This window comes from Oryx dammah, unplaced genomic scaffold, assembly GCF_014754425.2.
Source record: "Oryx dammah isolate SB20612 unplaced genomic scaffold, SCBI_Odam_1.1 HiC_scaffold_22, whole genome shotgun sequence".
NCBI classification, from domain to species: domain Eukaryota; kingdom Metazoa; phylum Chordata; class Mammalia; order Artiodactyla; family Bovidae; genus Oryx; species Oryx dammah.
Window position 1 is genome coordinate 13,192 of NW_024070206.1, and position 25,782 is coordinate 38,973.

At 41.1% G+C, this 25,782-nt stretch overlaps 1 protein-coding gene across 2 annotated transcripts; it reads right to left on the reverse strand.

Annotated features, from left to right (window-relative positions):
- Nucleotides 1-1,164: 1,164 nt before the first annotated feature.
- Nucleotides 1,165-24,887, reverse strand: LOC120880828 (serpin B10). 2 transcript variants are annotated; one of them, XM_040264233.1, is made up of 8 exons: nucleotides 24,826-24,887; nucleotides 20,751-20,927; nucleotides 16,475-16,540; nucleotides 15,891-16,028; nucleotides 14,788-14,905; nucleotides 7,331-7,473; nucleotides 3,972-4,127; nucleotides 1,165-1,989 (listed from the first exon to the last, which is right to left on the reverse strand). In XM_040264233.1, exons 2-8 carry the CDS (start codon nucleotides 20,916-20,918, stop codon nucleotides 1,585-1,587), a joined length of 1,194 nt encoding a protein of 397 aa, XP_040120167.1. In that variant the 5' UTR covers nucleotides 20,919-20,927; nucleotides 24,826-24,887; the 3' UTR covers nucleotides 1,165-1,584. The 2 variants fall into 2 exon arrangements, with proteins under 2 accessions (XP_040120167.1, XP_040120168.1); XM_040264234.1 differs by lacking the exon at nucleotides 3,972-4,127.
- Nucleotides 24,888-25,782: the final 895 nt, after the last annotated feature.

Consider the following 25,782-nt stretch of genomic DNA (forward strand, 5'->3'; position numbering starts at 1 on the left):
GTTGAATACTCTTTGACTGACAGCTTCTGACAGAGTCACTCTGGTCTTTCTTTCTCTTGGCTTGGTTTCCAGGCTCCCTGTTCACTTGTTAACCTGCTTTTCTTTTGAGTCCACATGACACCCAAAACATAAGGACTTTTAATTTGGTAGAACACAGACAGAGGGATTTCTTTCATCGTTACTTAATGTGAGGTGCTATGGGTAGAGGCAAAATGTTTCATGATGATGTGATAAATGTCACATATACTACAATTTCCCTTCTTTGGAGCTAAAGCAAAGGACCCGGGTCTCCTGTATTGCAGACAGATTATCATCTGAGCCACCAGCGAAGCCCGAAGTATAGGATCTTTTTTTTTTTAATTCTATGATACCAAAACAAGATTTGATACAGAAAACACATTTTCTTGTACTAGTTCATACACTGTTCGTATCAGATCCCTAGTAGATTATATCTTTCACTTAGTAAATTCAAATGGAAAAAGCAACTATAATGATACACTCAGTCTCTAAAATTAGAATAACAGCTGACGCGACTACCTGTAGGAACAAGGTATAAGGAAGGTTGAGAAGTGCTTGCAAATGAGACTCTCAACCAGGGCTGAACATTCTTGCAAACGAGATGTTCAGCTAAGAATCCTCTGTTTGTTCCCGTGGGAAAAGAACATTTCTTGCACACAAGGATGTTTCTCTGATTCCTCAAAAGGAACAGACCCAGGGACAAAACAGATTCTAAGTTGATAAGGAAGTTCCCCAAAACAAAGTCTTAACTGCAGTAAATAAGTCAAGGTAAAGGTTATCTCGCCCTGCGCCTGCGCACTGTATAGTCTCTGAATCGTAGTGCTTGGCAACTTGCCCTGTAGGTTGTTGTGCAAGGGATATAAAATAAAGCAGCTGTAAGAAGCAAGTGTTAAAATATAAAGATTCAAACCACTGTGCAGTGTTGGTGTTTCATTCCGTCGCCAGCAACTACCAATAAGCCATTGTGTAGGAGCATTTTTAGTAGAAATTGGAAAAACACAGGCAATTTTTGTGGAGATAAAATTTTAATAAGAATACCTTCTTATACCTGACAATATGCATTTATATAAATTAGAAATTTACTCTTCTAGTTTATAAGATTTTTAAAAGCAAAGATGTTAACGTGACAACTGTTCCCCATAGTAATTCTTTCTAATAAAATGTTTATTTTAGAATACTTTTAAATTCACATATCAATATCAGTGATATCATTATATCACCTTTATAAAGATTTTTCTTCACTAAATGATGCATGTGAAATATAAGTGCCAATGGAAATACAGTGACCAGGTAGGCCAAGCATTGTAAGGCATTTGATTGAATAACCGAGTTTCTGAAATGTAAATAAAAGTCACATTAAAATGTTTAAAAACTTAAATTTGCATTCTCTCTAGCTATATAGGCCTGATAGGATCACTAGAATATGTTATTTCAAGATAATCTTTCTAATATTTATGCATAAGAAAGAGTCAGGCTACAAACTGGTTTTATAGTAACTGTGTTTTCCATCATATGTGTATTTTTCACACTGTAAGATGCTCTTGTTTGATGAGAGAGATGCAGGGTTTAGGGGGAGCAGAATCTCCCATAAAATAAAATGCCGTTGGTTTTGTTGTGCCTGATGAAAAAGAGGAACGGGTGATCTGCATTGAATTCGATGGAGGGGAGTTTCATTCTTACACTTACCTCACTCCCAGTACCAGCTGCAGCCTCTGTACCTTGTTCATTTATTTCCACAAAAGACTTATGGAAAACATTGGACAGAAATAGATTTCTCTCTGAGGACATTCCTGAGAAATCAGCTTTGCTCTGGTTAAAGGCATCGCTCATCCCCATACTGCTCAAAGTTGACTTGAGATCATAAGTCTCTTCCAGCTTGAACTTGGGAAGGTTTAACTGCACGTTGCCCAACTCCATCACGTCTGCGCTGGTCCACTCACTCAGCTTCTCATAGGTGATGGCCTTTTCCAGCTGCAATTTGGAGCCAATGAAGAAAGAACCAGTAATTTCCAATTAAGAAGTAAGAAATAAAGGTTGAGTGAAATCTCTAGATATTACATAGATGAATTATAATCACTCCCATTACCAAAGGTAACAAAACACACACATTTGGAAGTTTTTTGTTTATAAAGAGATCTTTCACACTGTTGATATATCATTTTGCAGATTAATAGTTCTCAGGCTTAATAAGTTAGACCTTGATTCAAAACAGAAGTACTTCTATGATATTTCCAAGACAGCAACTACATATACAAATATATTAGTATAAATATACATTTAGATGTCATCGACACAAAAGCATATGCTCTAGGACACATTGCATGCCAGGGAACCAAAAAAATTATTTTTATTCGTTGTATTAACTAGTTTAAAACTAGTTTATTAACTAATAAACTAGTTCAATAACTAATTTATTAAATTAGTTTCATTAGCACAGTATACAATCCTTCAAAAAGAAAATCTGAGATAAAATAAAATGCCTATACTTTATAATCACACCAATATGAAACTAGCAACTATAAATTATGGGGAAAAGAATAGTAAAGAAAGGAAAATCATTCTATCTTAAGAATAATAACTTTTTAAATGGTGATTTTGAAGCTGCTTTTTCTCTTGATATTTAAAATTTTAAAACAATAAATATATATGTATATATACATATGCATTACATATATAGGATAAAAAGCAATGTTTGATTTTTTAAATAACAAGTTTGTTTAAAGCACATGGTTTTGCTACTTTGGAGTTCTCTAGATCCAAGTATTGCTGTCAATGACACATATGTAAATGATGTGCATTAAAATGACAGTGTTTTCAGGTCAGGAACCTGCACTTTCTAAAAAAAAGAAGGCCTATAATGATGTAACTCTAATGGTTTAGTATTCACACTTGGTCTTACCATCCTCTCCAGTTTCACAAATTTTATGACACTATCTAGAAATCTTTCTAAACACCAGTAGGGCAGTGGAAGCAGAAATATAAACAGTCTGGCACACATGAAAAATTACTCACAGTGCAAAGAAAGACAGACCACTTATTGCACATGAATTGCTCAGAAATGTGGTCTGGCCAAAATCAGGCTTAAGAGATGTTTAACTGGTGAACAACTTAAATAATAACCTGAAGATGCATTGATACAGACTATATCTTCTGAAGAGTGTTTACTTGATAAAAAGCATTCTTTAAAAAATGTTTTAGACTCTGTTTAATGTTTTTAAATGTATGTCTAAGGCTAGCTTTTTAATGCATGTGATTTAAAAATTAGGTAGGTTCTACCAGGAGGAGAAAAAAGACCTATACTACCTGAAAGATTGTTATGATCAATCTACACAGCTTTGTTACTCACAATAAATATTTCTAGCTGTTGTTTGTGTGGCTACTCAATGCTAAAGGTCTCTGTAGACTACTTATCCTTCCTGAGAAACAGTAACATCAACCTTACAAAGTTTTGTAAACTTAGGTGATACATGAAAATACAGTACCTAGGGCTGAAGGTGTGTTGGTTGCCCTCCTGTGCAGAAATTCAAGAACTGTGAGATTATATCTTTATAAGATCATATCTTTTTTCCCGGGACAGATAAACAGTAGAACCATCTTCATGTCAGACTGCTGTCTTTTTTTTTTTAAGTTATTTTTCCATGCAAGTAAATGTTCCCAGGTGGTGCTAGTGGTGAAGAGCCTGCCTGCCAATGCAGGAGACATAAGAGACACAGGTTCAATCCCTGGGTCGGGAAGTTTCCCTGGAGGAGAAAATGGCTACCCACTCCAGTATTCTTGTCTATAGAATCCCATGGACAGAGAAACTTGGTGGGTCCATAGGGTTGCACAGAGTCAAACATCACTAAAGTGATTTTGCATGCATTTGCAAAATAGACATAGACTCACAGAGAGAAAAGAAATGTTGCCAAAGGGGAGAGGAAAGGAGGGAGGTATGAACAGATGGATCCCTTTACCTGACCCAGTCCATCAATGTCTTCTGGCAGTAGTATGAGCAGACTGAGGTCACGGCTCTCATAGTAGAGTTGAAGGCCTATGGCTTGTGGACTTTCGATGTAAAACACTTGAAGTTTTTCTTTCATGGACATCATTTGCACTGGTTTGCTTGTAGTCTGTAGAGTATATGCAGCAAAATCACTATGGAGGTATCTCACCAAATTCTTGACTCTTTAGCAACATTGGCTCCCAGCCATCTGGGACACTGACAAAGATGATGATCCTCTGCTAAATGCTAGATAAAATTATCCAAACCTTGCTTTCTGGAAATGTGTGTTCTACTGGATAACATCATCAATAAATGATGTGGGAGTTTCTTTCTCTGACAGTATTATGGCATCCTCTATGAATCGTGGCAAGCTGGATTCCACCAAACACTTAAAAGAATACATAATCTTAAGCAAACTATGAAAATACCAATGATTCGGAAACAAAGTTGCATTTCAGATGCAAACATTTGAGACAGCTTTTTAATATCATAAAATTGAAATCCACTAAGAGAAGGAAAACACAAGCAATTAACTAGGAGCTAAGAATTGCAAAACATATGTTTGATAAAATACCAGTATCTGAAATTTGTGAAGAACTCTTAAAATTCAACAATCATAAAGCAACAAACCCTACCTAAAAAATAGGCAAAAGATCTGAACTGATACTTCACCAAAGGAAAACCTATAGCATGTGAAAAGATGTTCAATCCTATGTGCTTAGGCAATTGCAAATTAAAACAGTGAAGATTAGCTGTGGAGTGTCACAGCTAATAGAATGGCCAAAAGTTCAAAACCCTGATGACACAAACTTCTAGCTAAGATGGAACTGACATTCTCTGCCAATGGGAATGCAAAGTGGAAGCCACACCAGATGGCAGTGCAGTGGTTTCTTACAAAGCTAAACACAACCTTACCAAGTGATCCAGCAACTGTGCTCCTGGGTAGTCACCAGAATGAGTTAAAAACATGTTCACGCAAAATCTTGCACATAAATGCTTATAGCAGTTTGAGTCATACAGAACCAAAATGCTCTTCAGAAAGGCAAATGGATCAACAAAATCTTAAATCCATACAATGGGGATTATTCAGCAATAAAGTGAAATGACCTGTCAAGCCAGAAAAAGTGGCTTTAAATACATATTGGAGGAACTTTAAATACAGATTGCTAAGTAGAAGAAGGTGGTTGCACCTTCAAGAAGGTTACATACTATGTATTTCCAATTTTATGGCATTCTGGAAAAGGCAAAACTATACAGACAGTAAAAAGATCATCAGTTGCCAAAGACTTAGAGGGAGGGGTGACTGTGTTGAGTACAGGGCATTTTTAGGACAATGAAATTATTCTGTATGATACTATAATGGTAGATACATGACATTATGAAATGTTAGTAAAGTCAATGGTAAGCAAAAGCAAAGCCTGCAATTCAGACATTTTATACTTTTTATTCATCCACTCTATGTGGTGCTAAATGTCCATCACAAAGCCCTACCTTTCTGCTAAGGTAGTGGCCTCGTGACCAGGGCTGTTCACTCAGGATGCTCTGTGCTGAAATGACTGTCTCAAAGATAAGCATACGGGTGGGACCAATCAGAGTGTTCTTTGGGAGCATTCTGCTAGAGCTAGCAGCCAAGACTCTCTGTATTAACAGTAGAGTTGTGACGCTAGAATAAAGGGCAGGCCTATTCCCTGGTCATATGGATAAACTCCATCCTTAATATTAGAGAATGAGCGCAAGAATGATGGCTCAAGGGTAGAGGCAGAGAGGACACATTGTTTGAGACTCTAGAGGCCCCACTCCTGGTTCCTCTTAGTTTCTTTGATGTTGTTTAGTCTCTTATTCGTGTCTGACTCTTTTGTGACACCATGAACAATAGCCCGCCATTGTCTTCTGTCCATGGGATTTCCCAGGCAAGAATACTGCAGGTGTTTACTTCTCCAGAGGATCTTCTTGACTGAGAGATCAAACCCACATCTCCCACACTGGCAGGTGGATTCTTTACTCCTGAGCCATCAGGGAAGCCCCTGAGCTAACACTAATATAATTCTCCTGTCACTGGAGCTAGTTTGGAATGCTTTTCTATCACTTGCAGCTGAAAATTTCTAGTGGTTTTATTAAGCTGAGTAGCTATCCAGCTTATTTCCAGTTAGCCTGTTGGATTATAAATTCAGTCCTTTCTACATCTTTTCCCCACAGATTATCTGACAATTGCCTATTGCACACAACATATTGTTACAGCAATATGTCATCAGCCAGGACTAAAACATTTTCACAAACTTTGGCCAGCCAGTTCTTTACCTAAGAATTTGGAATGTGACCTATCAAACTCATCTCTAGAATGGAGATCAGACTGCAGATTGAGAGAAGAAGGATGGCAGAAACAGAGTGGAGAAGATAGAGAATGAATCCTGACAATATTTGAATCCTAGTTTCCATTCAAGTCTCAAGACCCAGCCACATTCCAGCCCTTGGGTGTATCTGTGACCTTCCGCTCATCTCCCTTGTTGCTGAAGTAAGTGCCTACTACAAAACCAGATGCTCTGTGTGCCACCCAGAGGGAAAACTTAAAGAAAGAGATGAGACTTTAAAATGCTTTTTATTTCTTTTTCTTCTGGAAAAGTAACAGTTTGGTGTAAGATAGTGCTAGTTTACTAGAACAAGCACAGAACTCATAAGTGAAGAGCGGGGAATCATGGTTCTGGCAGCCTTCTAACTGAGGCTCAGCTCGAGGCACTTGGGGCTTCCCCACTGGCTCAGTGGCAGAGCATCCGCATGCCGCTGCAGGAGACACAGGAGACCCGGGTTCGATCCCTGGGTCGGGAAGATCCCCTGGAGGAGGAAATGGCACCCCACTCCAGTATTCTTGCCAGGACACTCCCATAGAAAGGGGAGCCTGGCGGGCCACAGTCTGTGGGGTCGCAAAGAGCAAGTAACACACACACACCCCAACACCGGACACTTAATGGTTGGTTCCTCTATTGACCAAAGAAACTGTAATGCAACCAAAACAAATAAACTTGAAATGAATCTAGTCACTTAGCCCCACTGCATTTCTAACTTGGGAAATAAATGCAGTGACTCCCTTACCTACTCTACCATAATCGCAGCAAGGGGTGAGTGATAAAATATGTGCATGGTCTGTTTACAGAGATTAAAATAATGAAAGGGTAATGTCCAGGTGGGATGAAACTGGGGCTTTTAGGTCAGTCATCCCTGCCCGAGTAAAGAGCCATAGTTTACAGGAACATATATTCAGATAGAATGAATTTAAAATAGAATTTCATTTGCAATGTCTTATAAAATACATACTGGTTATTAACAGGCTCCTACCTTGTTTATCTTGAATGACTTTTCTGTGGTATTTTGGACTAGGAATTGATGTTCCCAGACTCCTTTAAAGTAAAGGGCATTCACCAGAACCATTTTGGTTGTAGGGCCCACAGCATCATCAGGTAGGAGATTCAGGATTTTTCCTACAAAAGCAAAGGAACAGATTCCAAATGATATAGTTATATCCTGGTGAAATGCCATGCTTATAAAACTGATAATTATGAAATACTGTTTAATGGTAACAGACCCATAAAAATTCAAACCAGGAAGTCAGTATTGATAGAATACTATTAATATTAACAGATCTCTTTAGACTTCTACTAAAAAATAATTTTTATGTAGACCATTTTTAAAGTCCTTACTGAATTTGCTACAATACTGTTTCTGTTTTATGTTTTCATTTTTGGGCCACAAGTCATGTGATATCTTAGCTCCCCAACCAGGGATCAAACCCATACCCCATGTTTTGGAAGGCAAAGTCCCAACCCCACTGGACCACAAGAGGTGTCCCCTGTTTAAATTTTTTCATCTGTTGTTCCAATAGTGTCCTTTTTTTCTGGATTAGAAATCAATCCAAGGGCTCAAGTTGCATTTAGCTGCCATTTCCTCTTCGGTCCTCTTTAAGCCGAGGCAGTTTCACATTCATTCTTTGTCTTTCATGACCTTGATACTTTTGAAAAAAAATTTTTTTTAGAATGCTTGGCTCTCAGCTCAGATGTTTCTGATGCTTCCTCAAGATAATATTTAGGCTATGTATTTGAGGGAGAATATTGAAGAAAGTGGGGAAAACCACTAGACCATTCAGGTATGACCTAAATCAAATCCCTTATGATTATACAGTGGAAGTGAGAAACAGATTTAAGGGACTAGATCTGATAGATGAATGCCTGATGAAATCTGGACGGACATATGTGACATTGTACAGGAGACAGAGATCAAGACCATCCTCAAGAAAAAGAAATGCAAAATGGCAAAATAACTGTCTGAGGAGGCCTTACAAATAGCTGTGAAAAGAAGAGACATGAAAAGCAAAGGAGAAAAGGAAAAATATACGCATTGGAATGCAGAGTTGCAAAGTATAGCAAGGAGAGATAAGAAAGCTTTCCTCAGTGTTCAGTGCAAAGAAATAGAGGGAAACAACAGAATGGGAAAGAATAGAGATCTCTTCAAGAAAATTAGAGATACCAAGGGAATATTTCATGCAAAAATGGGCTCAATAAAGGACAGAAATGGAATGGACCTAACAGAAGCAGAAGATATTAGGAAGAGGTGGCAAGAATACACGGAAGAGCTGTACAAAAAAGATCTTCACGACCAAGATAATCACGATGGTGTGATCACTCACCTAGAGCCAGATATTCTGGAATGTGAAGTCAAGTGGGCCTTAGAAAGCATCACTACAAACAAAGCTAGTGGAGGTGATGGAATTCCAGTGGAGCTGTTTCGAATCCTGAAAGATGATGCTGTGAAAGTGCTGCACTCAATATGCCAGCACATTTGGAAAACTCAGCAGTGGCCACGGGACTGGAAAAGGTCAGTTTTCATTCTAATCCCAAAGAAAGGCAATGCCAAAGAATGCTCAAACTACCACACAATTGCACTCATCTCACATGCTAGCAAAGTAATGCTCAAAAATCTCCAAGCCAGGCTTCAGCAATACGTGAACCGTGAGCTTCCAGATGTTCAAGCTGGTTTTCGAAAAGGCAGAGGAACCAGAGATCAAATTGCCAACACCCGCTGGATCATGGAAAAAGCAAGAGAGTTCCAGAAAAACATCTATTTCTGCTTTATTGACTTTGCCAAAGCCTTTGACTGTGTGGATCACAATAAACTGGAAAATTCTGAAAGAGATGGGAATACCAGACCACCTGACCTGCCTCTTGAGAAACCTATATGCAGGTCAGGAAGCAACAGTTAGAACTGGACATGGAACAACAGACTGGTTCCAAATAGGAAAAAGAGTACATCAAGGCTGTATATTGTCACCCTGCTTATTTAACTGCTATGCAATGGCACCCTACTCCAGTACTCTTGCCTGGAAAATCCCATAGATGGAGGAGCCTGGGAGGCTGCAGTCCATGGGGTCACTAAGAGTCGGACACGGCTGAGCTACTTCACTTTCACTGTTCACTTTCATGCATTGGAGAAGGAAATGGCAAACCACTCCAGTGTTCTTGCCTGGAGAATTCCAGGGATGGGGGAGCCTGGTGGGCTGCTGTCTATGGGGTCGCACAGAGTTGGACATGACTGAAGCAGCAGTAGCAGCAGCTTATTTAACTTCTATGCAGAGTACATCATGAGAAACGCTGGGCTGGAAGAAGCACAAGCTGGAATCAAGATTGCTGGGAAAAATAGCAATAACCTCAAGATATGCAGATGACACCACCCTTATGGCAGAAAGTGAAGAGGAACTAAAAAGCCTCTTGATGAAAGTGAAAGAGGAGAGTGAAAACGTTGGCTGAAAGCTCAACATTCAGAAAACGAAGATCATGACATCCGGTCCCATCACTTCATGGCAAATACATAGGAAAACAGTGGAAACAGTGGCTGACCTTATTTTGGGGGTGCTCCAAAATCACTGCAGATGGTGACTGCAGCCATGAAATTAAAAGAGGCTTACTCCTTGGAAGGAAAATTATGACCAACCTAGACAGCATATTAAAAAGCAGAGACATTACTTTGTCAACAAAGGTCTGTCTAGTCAAGACTATGGTTTTTGCAGTGGTCATGTATGGATGTGAGAGTTGGCCTATAATGAAAGCTGAGCGCCGAAGAATTGATGCTTTTGAACTATGGTGTTGGAGAAGACTCTTGAGAGTCCCTTGGACTGCAAGGAGATCCAACCAGTCCATCCTAAAGGAGATCAGTCCTAGGTGTTCATTGGAAGGACTGATGTTGAAGCTGAAACTCTAATGTTTTGGCCACCTGATGGAAGAGCTGACTCATTTGAAAAGACTCTGATGCTGGGAAAGACTGAGGGCAGGAGGAGAAGGGGACGACCGAGGATGAGATGGCTGGATGGCATCACAGACTCGATGGACGTGAGTCTGAGTGAACTCCAGGAGTTGGTGATGGACAGGGAGGCCTGGCGTGCTGCGGTTCATGGGGTTGCAAAGAGTCAGGCACGACTGAGTGACTGAACTGAACTGATTGCTGTTGTGGGCTGAATTTTGTCCTCCCCAAAAGATACATTAGTTCCTAACCCCCAGTCCTTGTGAATGTGATCTCATTTCAAAATAGGGTCTTTGAAGGCGTAATCAAGTTAAAATGAAGTCATACTGGATTAGGTTGGGCCTCTAATTCAATGACAGGTGTCCTTATAAAAAGGAGAGAAATTCAAACACAGACACACAGAGTGTGAAAACACAGACAAAGGAGCGGAAGAGAAGAAAGCTGTCTGTTAACAGAGGCCGAGACCGGAGAGACGCTTCTACAAACCAAGGTTTGCCAGCAACCATCAGCAACTAGGAGAGAGGCATGGAATGGTTTCTTTCCTAAAACTTTCCAAAGTGGAAGCCTGGCGTGCCACAGTTCACGGGGTTGCGAAGAGTGAAACACAGCTTAGCGACTGCATAACAGAGACTGTTAACACCTCGATTTCAGAGGTGCAGCCTCCAGAACTGTGCTGTTGCCTTGCTTAGCACTAAGTTGTGTCTGACTCTTTGTGACCCCGTGGACTGTAGCCCAACAGGCTCCTGCGTCCATGGGCTTTCCCAGGCAAGAGTACTGAGGTGGGCTGCCATTTCCTTCAAGGGACCCTCCCAGCCCAGGGATGGCACCCACGCCTCCTGTGTCTCCTTCATGGGCAGGCACGTTCTTTGCCACTGAGCCACTGGGGAAGCTCCAGAACTATCAGAGAATACATTTCCATTGGCTTAAACCGTACAGTCTGTGGCCCTTTGCTATGACAGCCCTCGGGTTTATGGCACGCGTCTACCATCATAGGAAGTCTGGACAGCTCTGTTATCTGGTGGAATGGGTTCTGTCATGATCCTCGAGTGCATCAGCCTATGTGGGGAAGATGGCAAGACCGTTATGCAAACGCATCTTGAGAGCATCAGACAGTTACTCTCTACTCAGCTCTGAAAGGGTTTGCTTGGGTGAAAGACAGCATGTGGGTTGTTCCCTGCCTTCCTGCCCGTAAGGCCCTCTTCTGTCTTCTAGGGACCCAAGCAGGCAGAGGGCAGGCATTTGAGAGCTGAGATTTAGTGCAGCTCCAACACTGTAATTGCTTCTACTTCCACTGGAAAGAACCCTCTCGTCAATGCAGGTAGACATAAGAGACATGGGTTCGATCTCTGTGTTGGGAAGATCCCCCTGGAGGAGGGCATGGCAACCCACTCCAGCATTCTTGCCTGGAGAATCCCACGGAGCGAGGAGCCTGGCGGGCTCCAGTCCACAGGGTCGCAAAGAGTCGGACACGACTGAGTGACTTAGCACAGCTGCTACGTTGAGTTTGTGTTGCCCGTTTCAATGTGCTTTTCCTGTACAATCACATTTGGTTCTCACATGAACTGGAACAATGCAAGTAGCTTCTTTCTGCAAATACAGGCTAATTTATAATTCTCAAGCCAGACTCACATTTGGATGAATCCAAATCAGGCATAAGTTAGGAAAAACAGTCACTCCTCCGTCAGCATGGCTTCTGAGTCACTGCTGCTGCTGCTGCTGCTGCTAAGTCGCTTCAGTCATGTCTGACTCTATGCGACCCCATAGACGGCAGCCCACCAGGCTCTGCTGTCCTTGGGATTCTCCAGGCAAAAACACTGGAGTGGGGTGCCATTTCCTTCTCCAATACGTGAAAGTGAAGTTGCTCAGTCGTCTCCGACTCTTAGCAACCCCAAGGACTGCAGCCTACCAGGCTTCTGTGTCCATGGGATTTCCCAGGCAAGAGTACTGGAGTGGGTTGCCATTGCCTTCTCCTCTCAGTCACTAGTTCAGTGAAATAAGAACTGAGAATTTACGGCTGCCAGCTTCCTCAATTCACTTCAATAAACATTAATGTTCTGAACAACTACCATGAGCAAGGCTATTATTTGTTAGTGATTTATAGCAGAAACTCAAATAAGGTAGTGTTATTGCACTGTATGGATGTGAGAGTTGGACTGTGAAGAAAGCTGAACGCCGAAGAATTGATGCCAAGGACTCTTGAGAGTCCCTTGGACTGCAAGGAGATCCAACCAGTCCATTCTGAAGGAGATCAGTCCTGGTGTTCTTTGGAAGGAATGATGCTAAAGCTGAAACTCCAGTACTTTGGCCACCTCATGTGAAGAGTTGACTCATTGGAAAAGACTCTGATCCTGGGAGGGACTGGGGCAGGAGGAGAAGGGCAGGACAGAGGATGAGATGGCTGGATGGCATCACCGACTCGATGGACGTGAGTTTGGGTGAACTCCGGGAGTTGGTGATGGACAGGGAGGCCTGGCGTGCTGCAGTTCATGGGGTCGCAAAGAGTGGGACACGACTGAGCGACTGAACTGAACTGAACTGATTGCACTTAGGTCTTTGAATCTAGTGGGAGAGGCAGGGACTTCAATGAACAATTGTTAGTTTTAGGAACAACGTGGTGAGTGTCACGGTAAATGTTCCCAAAGAGGCTTTAAGAGCAAGGAGGAAAGCTCTTTGTCTGAGGGAGGCCCTGAGTTGTTATCCAGTGGCTGTGAAGGGGCTGGGGGAGGCAGGAGAGGGGCAGTTTCTGATTGAGGGGACACAGGAGTAAATAAACATGTGGGGTTGAGAAGTAGCACAGGAATCTTCTGGGATTCTGTGCCACTTGAAATTCCTGAGCATTAATTTTGAGTCAGAGAATGGTAAGAGTTGGAACGAAGAGACAGGCAAGACCCCGTGGTCACGCTGAGCTTCTATATCAGCTTAGGGAGTTGGGATTCATCTTTTACTACCAGTCCAGGTAACTGACTATCTCGGTTTGTCCAGGACTGAGAGACTTTCAGAAAATAAAGCCAGGAAATTCCCAGGCAAGCTAAGACAAAATGGTCACCAGAGCATGACGTATGCCATGTTTCCAAGTTTGGGATATAAGTGGAATTGATGTGTGAAAGTTTCAGGGCAGCCACTTAAAAGCAAAGAGGCTTTATCTTCCCTACTTCCTGCTGACTGTGAAGCTGACAAGTGTTAAGAATCATCTCCTGTGTGCACAATCTCAGTCGTGTGCCACTCTGCGACCCCATGGACTGTAGCCTGCCAGGCTCCCCTGTCCATGGAATTCTCCAGGCAAGAATACTGGAGTGTTTTGCCATTTCCTTCTCCAGGAGATCTCCCCAGCCCAAGGACTGAACCCGAATCTCCTGCATTGGCATATGGGTTCTTTACTACTGAGCCACCAGGGCAGCCCAAGAATCATCTTCAGTTCAGTTCAGTTCAGTTCAGTTCAGTTCAGTCGCTCAGTCGTGTCTGACCCTTTGCGACCCCATGAATCACAGCACGCCAGGCCTCCCTGTCCATCACCAACTCCCGGAGTTCACTCAGACTCACGCCCATCGAGTCAGTGATGCCATCCAGCTGTCTCATCCTCTGTCGTCCCCTTCTCCTCCTGCCCACAATCCCTCCCAGCATCAGAGTCTTTTCCAATGAGTCAACTCTTTGCAGGAGGTGGCCAAAGTACTGGAGCTTCAGCTTCAGCATCATTCCTTCCGAAGAAATCCCAGGGCTGATCTCCTTCAGAATGGACTGGTTGGATCTCCCTGCAGTCCAAGGGACTCTCAAGAGTCTTCTCCAACACCACAGTTCAAAAGCATCAATTCTTCGGTGCTCAGCTTTCTTCACAGTCTTAGACAAATATAAAAGCCACATCTTGACAATGCAGTGCTAACACACAAGGCTGTATCTCGGGAAGGCCTCTGGGGACAGAATGCTTATCTATCCTGCGATGATTAGGTCAGAGATAAACGTCTGTCTTTTTTGGACATGAATCTGAGCAAACTCTGGGAGATGGTGAAGGACAGGAAAGGCTGGTGTGCTGCAGTCCACGGGGTCAAAAAGAGCCAGACACGACTTAGCAACTGAACAACAATAGCAACAAGAAACTTCTATCGTATTACTAGGATAGTTACTGTATTTTAAATCTGTCCTAATATATGACCTTATTCTGAAACTTACTTAAGGTTATACAGTATATTTAATGCCACACTTTAATTATTCATTAGCAGCCACTTTTCTTTAGAAACCGCATGTGCATCAGTATTCCAAAACTTTTTGCATTTCTCTAGAGTCCTCTTTGGAACTACTAGAGTCTAATCATTCTCCTGTTTACTTGGTATTAATAAAACGGTTGTCTTATCTGTTTTAAATAAGACTTAGAATAAAAACAAATGTAATGAATAATTAGAATATGCCCACAGTTCTATTTAAGAAATGCAAATACTTAACATAACACAATTCAAAATGATAAAGTGATACTTTTCAAAAATACACTGGTGATCACCTTGGAGAAAGCTTACCCTCAGTCTGTTTTTCAACCCAAGAGTTGATCTCCTTTCTGATTTGGTCAGAAGCTCCCATAAAGTTCACAGACTGTGGCTCTGCACCAAAATATGTTTTCACATCTTCTAAATATTTCTGGAAGATATAGGTAAAATCTCCTTTTGCAGACTTTTTTTTTTTTTTAACCAAAGCTGAGACATCAAGTCTATTCAGATTATCAGGAAAAAAAAAGTCCAGCTAGATGGATAATTGCAAACTTGCACCCCATTTTTTTCTTCAGTCTTTCCATACTCTGGCTATGGTTAAAAACTAAGCTCCCCTGTGCAAACTTAGCTGGATGCAGACTAGCCATGCAGAAATGCAGTTGTGGAAGGAAGGCCTGGAGCCCCCACAGCCGTATATATATATGTGCCATGTGGCATGTGGGATCTTATTCCCAGGAGTCTTCACCACTATACAGTTTGACTTTTTCTATTGCTATCCTTCTATCCTATTCAGTTTCTTTACTTCTTACCCACTGGGCACCTGGGTCTTCTGGCTCTTTTCTGAAACGTGCCAAAGGAAGAACTAAACGTTTGGGCAGATGTAGGGTTGGCTCCTCTGAGGGTCTGTATTGTGGGGTCTCAGCCACCAGAGAAGAGAAGAGGACTTAATTGCATGTGAAGAATGTTTTCTAAAGCCTTGATGTGAAGCGATTTGTCTGATCCTAAAGTCAGCTTTGCTCTTGAGGACAGAGCCTCCAGCCACCCTCTGACGGTCCTGCCACCCTCTGCTCCTTCAGACTCACCGTATGGACCCGCTCTAGATCTTCTGTTCTATCTCCCGTGAAGCAAATGTTGGCCAGGGGCTTCGTAAGCCACATTTCTATGTGCGTTGGTGGGTTGTACCCCTTTGTTATGGGCATAAAATTCCGATCACTTGATGTGGTTTGGGATACATTGTTGGTTTCCTTTACAACTTGACACATTGGTCAGTTTAAATGATCATCAGAAATACTAACCACAGACACCCTATACAGTAAGATTGTCCCCAGGGTCCCTGTAGAAAAGTACCAAGTGTTTGATTGGTTTCACATGGCTCTTTCTTTCCCATCCACTTAAAATAAGGGGTTTGCACTTACCTTGTGAAATGGGTACGTTTTCTCCCCGTAGATCCTGTTGGCTGTTTTAAGTATGCAAGCATGGCTGGAACTGTTGGTTTCTGAAATAAGTGTCTGGAGATAAGAGTGTATTTCTTCAGGCTTGCCCACATTGAATTCCTTTCAAAGAAAATAAATTGGTCAAATAAAAATGCTGAAAAAGAAACACATGTATATGAACAATTTAGAATAAAAGAAATTATTTCATGTTCATGAACTGATCATGAAATCAATTGTATGGTAGGTAAATTTTTTTCCTTTGGTATTTTTAGTGCAGGATATAAAAGTTGTTGAGGCATAATTTTCTTCACACTTAGTTTGCAAAAATAAGAACAAGGTTGAAAGTGAAATAGTTTTGAAGGGAAAGAAAGGGGAGAGATAAGGGGAAAGAATATAACTCTTTCAAAAAGCGTAGATATTGTTTGCTCTAAAATTTTCCTATAGTTTTAATATCTTTTTCTAAGAAAAATTACCTATTAAAGGTTGTTTGATTTAGCCACTGAAAAAAAAATGCTAAAAGTACCTTCTCCTTAATTATCAAATGGATATTGAAATATAAGACATACCATTTTCCTTTTCTTTTCACTGTCAGGACAAAATTTGCTGTCCTGGTCTCTGCTAAATTGAAGAACCTATAATTTCAATAAAAAGGCGATACATGAGCACATTCTGCGGAGATGTGATCATTCAAAATACACATCAGTAACTACAAGCCAGTCATTGGGGGGGGCTGTGATTTGACTTAAATGGTGTAATACCTGGACTAACAGAGTAAGCCAAGAGCTGCTTTTAAATAAATTTTTAAGTTGAACTTAAGTTGTTAGTCTCTTTACTTTAATACTTTGCATTCGACATTGAAAATAACATTGGAAATACCCTTAGATGTAAAATTCTCATGTTTTCCATGGTTCATTTTTATCTATCATTGTTTTCAGAATAAAGCTAAGTATTCAACTAAGTGCATCATTTAGCCAATTTAAGCAAAACCCAATATTGCCCTAATTATCTGGAAAATTCAGGAATTTTAGTTGTTTTTTCTACTTAAGTGCTTCAGTTCTCACTGCCGACCATTATCTGATGATACAGTCAGAGTCTTTGTGTTCACCCAGCATTTATGTGAAAATTCACAAGAAGGATGTGGACTCTGTGTTTCCCTAAAATTGTCCAAGAAGAGAAAAAGACACTTTAATTATATCCCCCACATGCGTCCTGGATGCAGCTCACAGAAAGGAATAACACTACTGAACGGCTTTCACTTTCACTTTGCTATATAAGGCTACACACACACATAGAAACACTGTGATTTGAGAATGCTTACATCAAATTAACTGCTTACACAGTAATCAGTTCAGTTCAGTCACTCAGTCGTGTCTGACTCTTTGTGACCCCATGGACTGCAACATGCCAGGCCTCCCTGTCCATCACCAACTCCCGGAAGCTTGCTCAAACTCATTTCCATCAAATAGGTGATGCCATCCAACCATCTCATCTTCTGTCCTTCTGTTCTCCTCCCATCTTCAATCTTTCCCAGCATCAGGGTCATTTCAAATGAGTCAGTTCTTCGCATCAGGTGGCCAAAATATTGGAGCTTCAGCATCAGCATCAGTCCTTCCAATGAATATTCAGGACTGATATCCTTTAGGATGGACTGGCTGGATCTCCTTGAAATCCAAGGGACTCTCAAGAGTTTCCTCCAACATCACAGTTCAAAAGCGCAATTCTTTGGTGCTCAGCTTTTTTTGTAGTCCCATTCTCACATCCATACATGACCACTGGAAAAACCATAGTGAAGTTGTTCAGTCGTGTCCGACTCTCTGCAACCCCATGGACTGCAGTCTACCATGCTCCTCCGTCCATGGGATTTTCCAGGCAAGAGTGCTGGAGTGGGGTGCCATTTCCTTCTCCAGGGGATCTTTCCAACCTTGGGACTGAACCCAGGTCTCCTGCATTGCAGGCAGACGCTTTACCATCTAAGCCACCAGGGAAGCCCAAATAAAAAAATAAAAAACCATAGCCTTGACTAGATGGACCTTTGTTGGCAAAGTAATGTCTCTGCTTTTTAATATACTGTCTAGGCTGATCATGGGCATCCCTGCCTGCAGTGCAGGAGAACCATTCTCTGTCCCTCACTTGGGAAGATCCCCTGGAGAAGGAAATGGCAATCCACTCCAGTATTCTTGCTTGGAGAAGTCCATGGACAGAGGAGCCTAGTGGGCTATAGTCCATGGAGTCCCAAAGAATCTGACATGACTGAGTGACTAACGTGACTAGGTTGATCATAGCTTTTATTCCAAGGAGCAAACGTCTTTTAATTTCATGGCTGCAGTCACCATCTGCAGTGATTTTGGAGCCAAAAAAAAAATACTCAGTATACAGCCTTGACATAGTCCTTTCCCGATTTGGAACCAGTCTGTTGTTCCACGTCCAGTTCTAACTGTTGCTTCTTGACCTGCATATAGATTTCTCAGGAGGCAGGTCAGGTGGTCTGGTATTCCCATCTCTTTTAAAATCTTCCATAGTTTCTTCTGATCCACACAGTCAAAGGCTTGGCGTAGTCAATAAAGCAGAAACATGTTTTTCTGGAACTCTCTTGCTTTTTCCATGATCCAGCAGATGTTGGCAATTTGATCTCTGGTTCCTCTGGCTTTTCTAAATTCAACTTGAACATCTGGAAGTTCGCATACTGTTGAAGCCTGGCTTGGAGAATTTTGAACATTATTTGCTAGCATCTGAGAAGAGTGCAATTGTGTGGTAGTTTGAGCATTCTTTGGCATTGTGTTTCTTTGAGATTGGAATGAAAACTGACCTTTTCCAGTCCTGTGGCCACTGCTGAGTTTTCCAAATTTGGTGGTATATTGAGTGCAGCATTTTCACACCATCATCATTTAGGATTTGAAACAGCTCAGCTGGAATTCCGTCACTTCCACTACTTTGTTTGTAGTGATGTTTCCTAAGGCCCACTTCACTTCTCATTCCAGGATGCCTGGCTCTAGGTGAGTGATCACACCATCGTGATTACCTGGGTCATGAAGACCTTTTTTAAAGTGTGTAGTTCTTCTTTGTATTGTTGCCACCTCTTCTTAATATCTTCTGTTTCTGTTAGGTCCATACCATTTCTGTCCTTTATTGAGCCCATTTTTGCAGGAAATGTTCCCTTGGTATCTAATTTTCTTAAAGCAATCTCTAGTCTTTCCCTTTCCATTGTTTTCCTCTATTTCTTTGCACTAATTGCTGAGGAAGTCTTTCTTATCTCTCCTTGCTATTCTTTCAAACTCTGCATTCAAATGGGTATATCTTTACTCCTCTGCCTTTAGCTTCTCTTCTTTTCTCAGTTATTTGTAAGTCCTCCTCAGACAACCATTTTGCCTTTTTGCATTTCTTTTTCTGGGGATGGTCTTCATCCCTGCCTCCTGTACACTGTCACGAACTTCTGTCCATAGTTCATCAGGCACTCTGTCTATCAGATCTAGTCTCAAATCTATTTCTCACTTCCACTGTATAATCGTAGGGGATTTGATTCATGTCATACCTGAATGGTCTAGTGGTTTTCCCTACTTTCCTCAATTTAAGTCTCAATTTGGCAATAAGGAGTTCATGATCTGAGCCACAGTCAGCTCCCAGTCTTGTTTTTGCTGACTGTATAGAGCTTCTCCATCTTTGGTTGCAAAGAATATAATCAATCTGATTTTGGTGTTGACCATCTGGTGATGTCCATGTGCAGAGTCTTCTCTTGTGTTGTTGGAAACTCTGTTAGCCTTTGCCCTGCTTCATTTTGTACTCCAAGGCCAAATTTGCCTATTACTCCAGGTATCTCTTGACTTCTTACTTTTGCATTCCCATCTCCTATAATGAAAAGGACATCTTTTGGGGTGTTTGTTCTAGAAGGTCTTGAAGGTCTTAATGGAACCCCTCAACTTCAGCTTCTTCAGCATTAGTGGTTGGGGCACAGATGTGGATCACTGTGATATTGAATGGTTTGCCTTGGAAACAAACAGTAATACTGCTCTACTATTTTAATGGTCTTCATGTATTCGTTAGATTCACCCAGACAAGCAAGGACTGAGCAAAGTAACAACCAAACAAAGCATGAGAAACAGATTCCACCTGATTTTTCTATTTGTGTCTTTTTTTTTTTTTTTTACAAATAGCTGTGAAAAGAAGAGAGGCGAAAAGCAAAGGAGTATTTGTGTCTTTTTAAATCAATTTATTATTTTGTTTATTTATTTTTGACTGTGCTGGGTCTTTGCTGCTTTGCGTGGGCATGTGGGCTTTCTTTATTTGAAGTGCCTGAAGGCTACTCTCGGAGTGGGGCTTCCCTCGTTTTGGAGCCTAGGCTCTAGGTGCACAGGCTACAACAGTTGCCCTGCAGCCTGTGGGATCTTCCCCAAGCAGGGATCAAACCATGTCCCCTACACTGGCAAGCAGATTTTAACCACTGAGCCACCAAAGAAGTCCTCTATTTGTGTCTGTAAGAAAATCCTTCCAAGATTAGAAAGATGATGACTAACTCTATTAAAGTATGAGCCATGACTTTCTTGAAATATTTTAATAATCAAAATTTTTTTAAAAAGTTTAACATTGAACCAAACTTGATAACCTCATGTCCTCATCTGATTTTGCCAGAGAACACAGGTTCTGAAATAGCTTTCCTAGAAACAGTTGTTTGTTGATTCATTTTCTCAGCCTTATTTTTTAAGGTCTGGAAATGTGTGTGTCTTTTATTTTAGAAGACATGATTATAAAATGTGGACTATTTGGGTTCCAGGAGAGGAATGAAGGTGAAAGCCAAATAAAAGCATTTCATTTTAAGCCAGTAGAGAATAGTTGACCTTTCTTACTCACCTGGGCCATTTGGGCTGCAGTGGTCCCTTTTGTGCCCAAATACACCATGGCCAAGGAGGCTGAGATCCCCCAGGGAGAAAAGAAGATATTTTTACCCTCAGCAGATTCAGCTAGCTTTTTACTAAACTCCAGAGCAAATTGGTTGATAGATTTTGCTAGCGAGTCCATTGGGAAGATCTAAGAAAAATAAAGCAGAGTTAAAGAACATATTAATAATCATTTCCATTTATTTTACTTTTGTAAATGGATTTTTTGGCGTACACAATTATCTTTTCTATCATCCTTCATTGAAATGACAAAAGAATGTATTATCCAACCTGATTATATACATAATAGCCCATGTCACAATCTATACGGGGCTTCCCTGGTGGCTCAGTGGGAAACAATTGGCCTGCCAAGGCGAGAGACGTGGGTTCAGTCCCTGGGTCAGGAAGATCCCCTGGAGAAGGAAACAGCAACCTACTCCAGCATTCTTGCCTAGGAAATCCCATGGACAGGGGAGTCTGGTAGGCTACAGTCCATGGGTCGCAAAGAGTCAGACATGATTTAGCAACTAAACAACAACAACAATCTATATATCTGTATTTATGCCCTCCTAAGAGCTGAACGAACATAATTCCAATATTATTATGAATCTTAGAAAACTGAAGTCCAGAGAGTTTAAGAGGACTCCCTCAAATTCTAGAGCTGAAGCACCTGAGAGGACACCTGGATTCTGGTCAGTTGGGTCTCCCTGTTGAAATTCCAGAGTTTAAATTGCAGTAGAATCAGCCAAGTGCTTCTTTTCAATATGCCACATACCTGCTGGCTTTACCGGGAAATGAGGAGTAATTATACACCTTTCTGACTTTGTAGTTTTTCTCACTTATCTTTCATCCCTATTTTTATACTTTTTAACCTTGTTTATCTGTTTGCACCTTGATAGATGGTATCCTGGTTTATGGAGAGCCTTTATCCTCTTTCATAATAATATGAAACCCAACTCTGCTCCAGACCTTTTCCTCTGGATGCTTTTTCTGAACTTTGGGGTTCGTAGGAGCATGTCTGCCACCAAAGTCCCATAGCGTAGCTTTTGCCACTGCTAGTTCTGTTTTCATATGTTCGTAGCTTTTCGTCTCTAGAATAAGTTCCCTGAGAGCAAAATTTTCTTACTCTGCTTTGTGCATCTGCTAGCACCCAGCTCAGGACTTTGTACAAAATGGAAACTTCCAAATATTTTTTTATTTAGAGTGTTTATATTTAAGGTTCTAGTCATCATTTTTTAAAATCTATTTAAACCTGAAACTTTCACAGTCTAGTGGAAATGCTTATAGAGAAGTAGAGAAGTCAAGATTCTCTTGTCTTTATTCTCACTCACTTGAGACCCCCCGCAACCAATCATAATGAACAAAGGAACTCAAGCTTTCTCATTTTTTAAAATATTGTATTCAGTTTCTAAATTTCACCTCTAATCACCCTGATATTCTCATTTAATTTTATTAAAACTGGATTGCTATCAAAGAAATAGTGAGTTCAATCTATTGTCATTTTATAGCCAAATAATTTCTCAAACTGATTAAATAATTTAAAGTAAACCAAACCCTAGGTCTAGAGAGTCCTATTCGGGCAAGTATTGTGTAGAACTTGGTCTTGCACTGAGACCATCTGGCCCTCTGAGAACCTAGAGTGAGAACTTCAGAGGAGTCAGGAGATCTCTCTAGCTAAATGGTTGAATCGAGGGAGAGACATGTGCAGACAAAGTCTTGACTTCTTCATGGCTTGAATTAACAGTGATACTGTTGAAACACCTCCTAGTCCTCGGCTTACCCTTAACCAAACAACTTCTCAGCCCTTAAATCATCTCTAGTCATAGCTTCTACCTATTGCAGAAGCTGATGATAGTTCTAGGCTAACACTATTTTATTAAATGAACAAAGCAACAACTCTTGTTTTGTAATAACTCTACACCCTCATAAAATGTTTGAAATTTACATATAAGCACTTTGTCCTGACAGGTCCAGTGCCAACTTGGAAATAAGCTCCCTGTTTTCTTTACAGCTATATCCCTTTAAATGATGTTTTGTTTACTACCTATATATTAAGCTTTATCTTTTATTTTTTAATTTTCTTTTTTGGCTGCACCGGGTCTTATTTGCAGCATGTGGAGTCTTTGGTTGTAGAATGTAGGGTCTAGTTCCCTGAACAGTCATCAACCTCAGGTCCTCTGCTTTGGTAGCACAGACTGTTAGCCACTAGACCACTGGGGAAGCCCCCTAAGCTTTCTCTTTTAAGAACTCATGAATTTTTCATATGGAAAATGCTCGGCTCCATGGCCAAAGTATAATCACCATGAAGGGAAGAGAGGAGAAATTATTATTTTAAGGCTGAGGACTTTTATCTTTCTCCCTATGATTTATGAATATCCCAGAGCTTAGATACTGGTAGAAAATTCCTAAAAATGATAATTCTCTCTGACAAAAGAGTTAATTTCTTATGGAAACCTAATAGACAGTTATCTTCAGCTTCATTAACTCTCTCATTAATGTCATCATTAATACATCAGGTGCAGCCTAGAACATACAAGAGGAAGAGTTCTTGCCTTTAAAAAAAGTGCCAAAGTGCTAAGCCAGCATTAAAGTGATTCCTGAAAGATGCAGAATTTGGGGATGAAGTTCTCATGGAATAATTTATCCATTCAAGGGATGGAGAGTGATCTTTTCAGAGGAGACTATAAATAAAGACTAAAGTCTAGATAAAAAACCATGTGTGCCCTTTTCAGAACGAATTGCTCTTTGCGGTTTCCAGGAGGAATATAGATACATCAGTATGACTGCTCAGTCGCTCAGTCGTGACTGGCTCTTTGTGACCCCATGGATTGCAGTCTACCAGGTTCCTCTGTCCATGGAACTTTCCAGACAAGAATACTGGAGTGGGTTGTCATTTCCTAATCCATATATCAGTATCCCTACATTTATGTAAAATATGTAATATCTCAGTCTGTAAAGGGGCTTAACCAAAGAAATACGAAAATAAGGAAAGAATTGTATCGTTCATCAAAATGTCTCATTATAGATACACATATTCCCAGCAAATCTGTGTTGGAAAGAATCTTCTAATCCTAATCAAATTGTCTCATTTTATCTGCTAGGAAACTAAGGCCCAGAGAGGTAAAATGTGCTAACATGCACAGCTACCTAACAGCAGGGCTATCATTGCAATCCCAGTCTCTGGACTCTGAATACAAATCCTTTTGCCACTATATTTTATTGCCTTTAAGGTTTTATGGTGAAAGGGAGGGATTGGGTGACAAAAGAGGTCGAACAAGAGGAGGGAGAAAGGAGGGGTGATGGTGAGCGGGAGGAGGGAGCAGGAAGGACTCTGCTCTGCTTTCCTCTTAGAGGACAGTCAAGGCCTCCTGACCTTCCCAGGGTGCTGATAATACTGCCTACTTGGTGGAGTTGTCCTGTCAGATAATGACCTCTGCACACCCCCAGCGCCTCCGAGTCTCCCTGAAGCCATCTCTGAGGGAATTAGTAGTCTGGGAGGGTTTCTGATGAGCATGCAGTGTAAGCTTAGGGTCTTGATTATTCCATGAAAGAGAAGAAAGCTAACAGCCCCTGGAATGATGTCCAAGACTTGAAACTGGGTAGGGGTAGGGGGTAGAGAGTCAAATCATTAGTTCCCTACACAAATGAGTGAGATCAAGTTCATGTTGCCAAGCCTACTCTTTCAAAGGGATAGAAGGGTTCTGGTTCAGTCATTCTGAGAATACCCTATTTCTTTTTGCCCCGTTGACAGATACAAAGGCAGCAAATCCAAAAATGTGACTGGAAAAAATATCATTCATAATTTCACAATTCATGATAAAACCACCTCTCTCACATCTTTGGAAATGAAAGCGCTCTCCTGCTTAGCCTTTTCCAGCACAATCTTTGAACCAGTTCAGGGATAAATCTCTGACTTGCACAGAATTCTTGGGGGATGGCCTCAACTATTATTTCTGTTCTGCGGAGGTCTTGATAATTTGTTATTCATCTAGGCAGTTCAATGAAGAAAGAAAACATAAACATTTTAAACAAAGAAATATTTACAATACCTTGTTTTCTTCCACTGAAGCAGAATTGGCAGTGGGTTCCTTTAGTAAGAGATTGTGGCTGAGTTAAGTAACTCTTAACTGTAGGAGTAATTTTTAGCAGTTTTAGCACCACCCTTTTCTTAGCCCCACCCTCTGATTCACTTTTACAAGCCCATACACTCTTCCTTTCAAGCTTATCTTGGCCAGAAGCTCAAATGAAAAGAAAGAGAGACAAGGTTTTGCCACAATTGCTTAACTGCCCACATTTTCCATGTCTGTCTGTACATAGAGCCTGGAATTCTGACAAATTGTAACTCACACATTCCTGGCTTCATGTTTTCCCTAGTCTGCCAACTGGCAGTGATTAGTGGCTTCCCCTAGATATTTTTTTTCCCATAAAAACAGAAAGTTTTAAGTTAGTAGAATAATTATGAGCAATGAAATGGAGATTATTATAAACAGCAATGTTTGCTGTTAAATTGCTCACAAGGTATTAAGTGAAGTATCCAAGAAATGTTTCTGTTCTTCTCATTTGGGCTCTGGTGTTGACCCCCAAGCATAACTCTATTTCGTGTCCATTGTCCCCACTCCAGGGACATGGGGTCTGGATGGATGTTTTAGACGCAGTTACTGGATCTGGTAAACAATCTGCCTGCCAATGCAGGAGACGCAGGTTTGATCCCTGGGTCAGGAAGATCTCAAGGCTTCCCAGGTGGCACTAGTGGCAAAGAACACACCTCCCAGTGTGGGGAACCTAAGAGATGTTGGGTCAGTCCCTGGGTCTGATCCCCTGGAGGAGGCCATGGCAACCCACTCCAGTATTCTTGTCTGGAGAATTCCATGGACAGAGGAGCCTGGCGGGCTACAGTCAGTAGGGCCGCCAAGAGTTGGACACAACTGAAATGACTTAGCAAGCACAAACACACACACACACACATCATACGGAGGCTCCAGATAGAGGGATTGTCCATCTTGACT

Coding starts and splice junctions, on each gene's coding strand:
- LOC120880828 (XM_040264233.1), bottom strand. CDS start 20,918: ATGGACTCGCTAGCAAAATCTATCAACCAATTTGCTCTGGAGTTTAGT. Junction 16,029..16,474: donor GTGAAAAGAAAAGGAAAATG/GTATGTCTTATA, acceptor TTTCTTTGAAAG/GAATTCAATGTGGGCAAGCC. Junction 14,906..15,890: donor AAACGTACCCATTTCACAAG/GTAAGTGCAAAC, acceptor TATATCTTCCAG/AAATATTTAGAAGATGTGAA.